This window comes from Hyla sarda, chromosome 1 (genome assembly GCF_029499605.1).
Source record: "Hyla sarda isolate aHylSar1 chromosome 1, aHylSar1.hap1, whole genome shotgun sequence".
In the NCBI taxonomy this organism is placed as follows: domain Eukaryota; kingdom Metazoa; phylum Chordata; class Amphibia; order Anura; family Hylidae; genus Hyla; species Hyla sarda.
This window is the reverse complement of record NC_079189.1, coordinates 593,807,367-593,813,564: the sequence shown is the minus strand read 5'-3', so window position 1 is coordinate 593,813,564 and position 6,198 is coordinate 593,807,367. Positions and strand designations below refer to the sequence as shown.

Here is a 6,198-nt window from a genome sequence, read left to right as displayed (position 1 = left end):
TTCTGCCTTTCTGCCTGACCACAGTGCTCTCCGCTGACACCTCTGTCCATTTTAGGAATTCTCCAGAGTAGGAGCAAATCGCCCATAGAAAACATATCCTGCTCTGGACAGTTCCTGCCATGGACAGAGGTGTCAGCAGAGAGCACTGTGGTCAGACAGAAAGAAAATAAAAATTAAAAAAAAGAACTTCCTGTGGAGCATTTAGCAGCTGATAAGTACTGGAAGGATTAAGATTTTTAAATAGAAGTCATTTACAAAATCTGTTTAACTTTCCGGCACCAGTTGATTTAAAAAAAACAAATTCAGTTTTCCAGAGGAGTACCCCTTTAAAACGAAAGGAACTCTAAGAGTTCACAAACCGTAGCGCCATGTTAGCTGCATTTCCACTGTGTACGAGTAGTAAGAACGCAGAATGAACAGGTTACGAAAGACGGAGAAGAAACAGGAAAGATGGACTGTAACGCAAAGCAATTGTAAAATACGGATATTAAAGGAGTAATTTGGAGCTGTATCATTTATTCGCTATCCAAAAGGATAGGAAATAAATGTCTGATTGCAGGGGGTTCGACCGCTGGATCCCTTGCGATCTCCTGCATGGCGCACCGTTCTCCCAATGAATGGAGCGGTGTCAACATGTCCCCTCCATGCATCTCTATGGGAGAGCCAGAGATACAGCAGTCATGGGTTAACAGTCTCCATGCACAGAGTGGAGACCGTGAGGGTCCAAGCGGTGACCAGACACTTATTCCCTATTGTTTAGCACCAAGTACTCCTTTAACCAGCGTAGCGGTATTCCCGAGAGTGACTCGGGGTTAATTTTCGCTGCTAGAAACGGTAACCCCGAGTTACGCTCGGGGTAGAATTGCAGAGTTTCTGTGCGGGCTGCACAATATATCGCAAAAGCAATCGAATCACGATTTTTGCTTTTTGCGATATAGCGATGCGGCCCCCCGGTAGAACATGCGATTATCTGCTGGGGTCGGCTCCCGTTGCGGGGGCCGCCCAGAGCAGGTAAAGACATATACTAAAAGTCAGTGTTTCTCAATCAGGGGGCCTCCAGATGTTGCAAAACTACAACTCTCAGCATGCCCGGACAGCCTTTGGCTGTCCGGGCATGCTGGGAGTAGTAGTTTCACAACAGCTGGAGGCACGCTGGTAGAAAAACACTGAGCTAAGTGTAAAAGTAAAAAAGGAGGAAAATAAAACCTTTTGCTCACCTAATCCCGGTCCCTGAAGATGCCGTTCCCCTCCATGTGCTCCGGTCCCTGCTCTCTTCACTATTCATCTTGCAGGACCTTTCACTTTTCAGCCAATCACAGGCCGCAGTGGTTTCAAGCCAGTGATTGGCTGAAGGGGAAAGGGCTTGTTCTGCAGCAAATACACTAGGTTTGAAATCTGCCCGACAAACCCAGTGTATCCTGCTGCAGGACAAGGTGACAAGGGGGGGGGGGGGGGGGGATGTGACAAGGGGGGATGTGACGGGGCGGGAGGGGAATGTGACAAGGGGGGGGGGGGGGAGAATGTGACAAGGAGGGGGGAGATGTGAAATTTCAATGCAAAAAATTGTACCGCTTTTGTTACAAATTTCCAGACAGAATCATACCGCCAGGGAGGTTAAAGAAGAAGTCCTATGCCGATAAGTACAGAAAAATGTATCCCCTATCCGCAAGATAGCTGTGGCCCCCTCCCCCCGCGATCTCCTGTACAGACCCCCAGCTATCCTCAGCTCTCCCATAGAGATATATGGAGGGGGCGTGGCGGCCCCCGTTTCGGGTGGGGGTCATGACGCGCCACTCTGTCGAAGAGACAGGAGCACCTTACAGGAGATCGCGGGGGACCACAGCACTCAGACCCCCGTGATCTAAAACTTATCCCCTAGGGCAGTGGTCTCCAACCTGCGGACCTCCAGATGTTGCAAAACTACAACTCCCAGCATGCCCGGACAGCCAACGGCTGTCCGGGCATGCTGGGAGTTGTAGTTTTGCTACATCTGGAGGTCCGCAGGTTGGAGACCACTGCCCTAGGGGATACGTTTTTCTGGGACTACTCTTGAAGGGGGTTATCCAGGAATAGAAAAACAGAGCTAATTTCTTTCAAAAACAGCTCAACGTCTGTCCCCAGGTTGGGTGTGGTTTTACAACTTGGCTCCATTCACTTCAATGGAACTGAGCTGCAGAGCCACACCCAACCTGGAGACAGACGGGGAGTGGTTTTTGATAGAGAGTCGCTCTGTTTTTCTATTCCTGGATAACCCATTTAACTCTAATCCACACAGGAAGGAGTAGAGAACGTACCAACAGCGGGGGTGTAGAAGTGCCTGGTGATCCAGCTTTCTGGCTCCTGAGGAGGGAAGGTATGTACAAACTGTCTGGCAGCGCTCATCTCGTTCTTCGCTACATCCTCCAGATGAAAAGCTTGTTCCAGCAGCATGCGCCATTGGACCTGTGTGCGGTTATGTCTCTGGACAGCGTAATTTACCTGCGGACAGAGAAATAAAAGAGTTTTAAGAGAATGCATCACCTAGTTAGAAACTGGGTTGTCTTTCGCAGCATTTAGCGATATGCTTTACGACAAGCCCCATGGACACAGATACAAGAACATCTCTAGATCCGATTCTATGTAACTTGTGAGACTTGTAAGCATGCTCTATGACCTGTGCAGATGTCATCCTATAGGGGAGGTGGGGGCTGAGCTCCTATTGTCTTTATGTACTGTTGTCACCTTTTACATGCTGTACAGATCACTTTCCAGCAGCCTTGTCCTTATCACTGATAGAACAGGAAGTCTCAGCTTAGGTTTTAGGCCAGACTGACATCTGAATGATTTTAGAAATATATTTAAAGGGGTAGTCCAGTGGTGAAAAACATATCCCCTACCCTAAGGATAGGGGATAAGTTTGAGATCGCGGGGGGTCCGACCGCTGGGGCCCCCTGCGATCTCTCTGTACGGGGGCCAGGCTCTCCGGCCAGATAGCGGGTGTTGACCCCCGCACGAAGCGGCGGCCGACACGCCCCCTCAATACATCTCAATGGCAGAGCCGGAGATTGGCGAAGGCAGCGCTTCGGCTCTGCCATAGAGTTGTATTGAGGGGCGTGTCGGCCGACGCCTCGTGCGGAGGTCGACACGCCCCCTTCCCGTGGGCTGTCGGGGCCCCGTACAGGAGATCGCGGGGGGCCCCAGCGGTCGGACCCCCTGCGATCTCAAACTTATCCTCTATCCTTAGGATAGAGGATAAGTTGTTCACCACTGGGTCACCACTGGACTACTCCTTTAATATAGATTGTAAAATGGAAAATTAGTAAGAAAAAAAAAAGAATTATTTTCTTTAGTATAAAAACTTGATTTAACCCTTTAACGATAATGGATGTAAATGTAAGTCATGGTGCGGTGGTACTTGGCGCACCATGACGTACATTTAAGCCGTATAATGACCGCGAGCACCGGAGCGGCACTCTCATCATGCACGGCAGGTCCCGGCAGCTTTCAGCAGCCAGGGACCCACAGGTAATGGCGGACATCAGCGATTGCGCCGATGTCCGCCATTAACCCCTCAGATGCTGTGATCAATAAAGATCACGGCATCTGCGGCAATTAAAATGGATGATTGGATTGCCTGAAGCACTGCCGCGGGGATCCGATCATCCAGCATGGCGGTCGCAGGTCCCCTTCACCTGACTCCGGCCGTCTCCAGGGGTCTTCTGCTCTAGTCTGAGATCGAGCAGACGATGACCGATAATACTGATCAGTGCTATGCCATATGCATAGCACCGAACAGTATTAGCAATCAAATGATTGCTATAAATGGTCCCGTGGGAACATAAATAGTGTAATAAAAATTTTTTTTTTAAAGTTCAAAAAAAATTTTGAAAAATCCTCTCTCTCCCAATAAAAATGTGTCATCCCATTTTACCTCCAAAAAGCGTATAAAAAAATAAAAATAAATAAATAAATAAATAAATAAATAAAAGAAAATGAACAAATTTGGTATCGCCGTGTGCATAAAAGTCCGACCTATCAAAATATATTGTTAATTATCCCATATGGTGAACGGCGTAAAACGTAAAAAAAAAAAAAAATAATAAAAATGCCAAAATTGCTGCTTTGTCACATTTTATTCCCTTTCCCTTAAAAAAAAAAAATTTATAATAAGTAAAATATAAGCAAAAGTGGTACCGATAAAAACTACAGAACACAGCACAAAAATTAGCCCTCATAACGCCCCATATACGGAAAATGAGAAAGTTATAGGTGGTCAAAATAGGGCAATTTCAAACATGCAAATTTTGTTAAAATAGTGTGAGATTTTTTTTTTTTTTTTTAAACTGGTATAATTATAGAAAAGCATATAACATGGGGATCATTTTAATCGTATTGACCCACAGAATAAAGAAAACATGTCATTTTTACTGTAAAGTGTACAGCGTGAAAACGAAAACCTTCCAAAATTTGCTAAAAATTGTGTTTTTCTCCACATAAATATTTTTTTGGTTGCGCCGTACATTTTATGGTAAAATAAGTGATGTCATTAGAAATACAATTGGTGACGCAAAAAACAAGCCCTCATATGGGTCTGTGGATGGAAATATAAGAGAGTTATGATTTTTAGAAGGCGAGGAGGAAAAAACAAAAATGCAAAAATAAAACTGGTCTGGTCCTTAAGGGTTTAAACAATAGACAATTTTCTGATTACACATTTCTTTAAAGATGGTCTCACATTATAAAGGGGTACTCCGCTGCTCGGGGTTTGGAACAAACTGTTCCGAACTCTGGAACTGGCGCCGGGAGCTCGTGATGCCATAGACCCGCCCCCCTCATGACGTCACGCCCCGTCAATGCAAGTCTATGGGAGGGGGTGTGACTGTCGTCACGCCCCCTCCCATAGACTTGCATTGAGGGGGTGGGGCGTGACATCATGAGGGGGCAGGGCTATAATGTCACAAGCTCCTGGCGCAGGCTCCAGCATTCGGAACAGTTTGTTCCAAACCCTGAGCAGCGGAGTACCTCTTTTATAATTATTGGGCAGACATTTTGACCTCCCAATACCTCACAAGGTTCATGTGTTGTCTATGGGGAGGGGTAAGATGCAGCCCGACAGCTCTGGTGCCGGATTATTCTTCCCAGAACAAAAAGGATCAGGTGGTAAAAATCCAACACACAAGACTCTTCAATCCATCAGCATCATCTGATGAGGAGAGTCGTGAGGCCGCCCTACACCTTGGTCCACCAAACCCAGAGACGAGTTCAGCCAACTTTAGTGTCAGGTATATGGGCACCTTTAAGGCTATGTTCACATGTTGGAATTTGTGTGTGAAATTTCCCATTGGAATTTTGCAGGGAGATTATGCAGCAGCAGAAGCCTATTGTAGTCAATGAGGTTCTACTTCGCTGTGCACACAACGGAATTTCCGCGCCATCTTGGGCGGAAATTCCGTTGTGTGCACAGTGGAGAAGAATTCTGATTCCCATCTCCGCAGAACAAATAAACCTGTCCATTCTTTGTGCAGACTCCGCACGGAAGGCTTAGCCATCTAAGATGCCTGATCGCGGGAGTCCCGCCGCTTGGGACCCCCGGGATCATGCACGCGGCACCCCATTTGTAATCAGTCCCCGAAGCGTGTTCACTCCAGGACTGATTACCGGCGACTATAGGGTTCGCGGCGTGTGACGTCACGCCCCCGTGTGATGTCACGCTCCGCCCCTCAATGCAAGCCTACGGGAGGGGGCGTGATAGCTATCACGCCCCCTCCCGTAGGCTTGCATTGAGGAGCGGAGCGTGACATCAAACGGGGGCGGAACGTCATGACATGATGGGGGCGTGACATGCGTGACATGAGTCCCCAACGGCGGGACTCCCGCGATCAGGCATCTTATCCCCTATCCTTTGGATGGGGTATAAGATGTCTAAGCACCGGAGTACCCCTTTAATATTCAGTTTATCTTCTTCCTATGAAGCCTGGAAATGAATACTAATAGTCACATAGCCCGCTCCTCCAGAATGTGTAGGTTACCTGCTTATGAAGTTTTACAAGCACCTTCTCACTGGGATAGTTGATGTTTTTCTCCTCAAAGTCTTCGTAGTCATCCATGTTTCTCCCCATTTTTTCTTGGTACTCGGGAGGACACTGGAAAATTAGACAATGGCAAAAAATATATATTATCATTTTACTTTATAAGGCCCCTTTCCCACTGCTGTTGTGC

The 6,198-nt window shown here is 47.2% G+C and overlaps 1 protein-coding gene across 3 annotated transcripts in view; it reads right to left on the bottom strand.

The window, feature by feature from the left end:
- LMBRD2 (LMBR1 domain containing 2) overlaps positions 1 to 6,198 on the bottom strand; it is a gene marked incomplete at its 3' end in the record, with an annotated part of 58,936 nt that overhangs the window by 23,374 nt on the left and 29,364 nt on the right. For all 3 annotated transcript variants that reach the window (XM_056546503.1, XM_056546492.1, XM_056546483.1), the window contains 2 exon segments: positions 2,295 to 2,478; positions 6,009 to 6,122. In XM_056546503.1, the coding sequence (XP_056402478.1) occupies positions 2,295 to 2,478; positions 6,009 to 6,122 (298 nt within the window).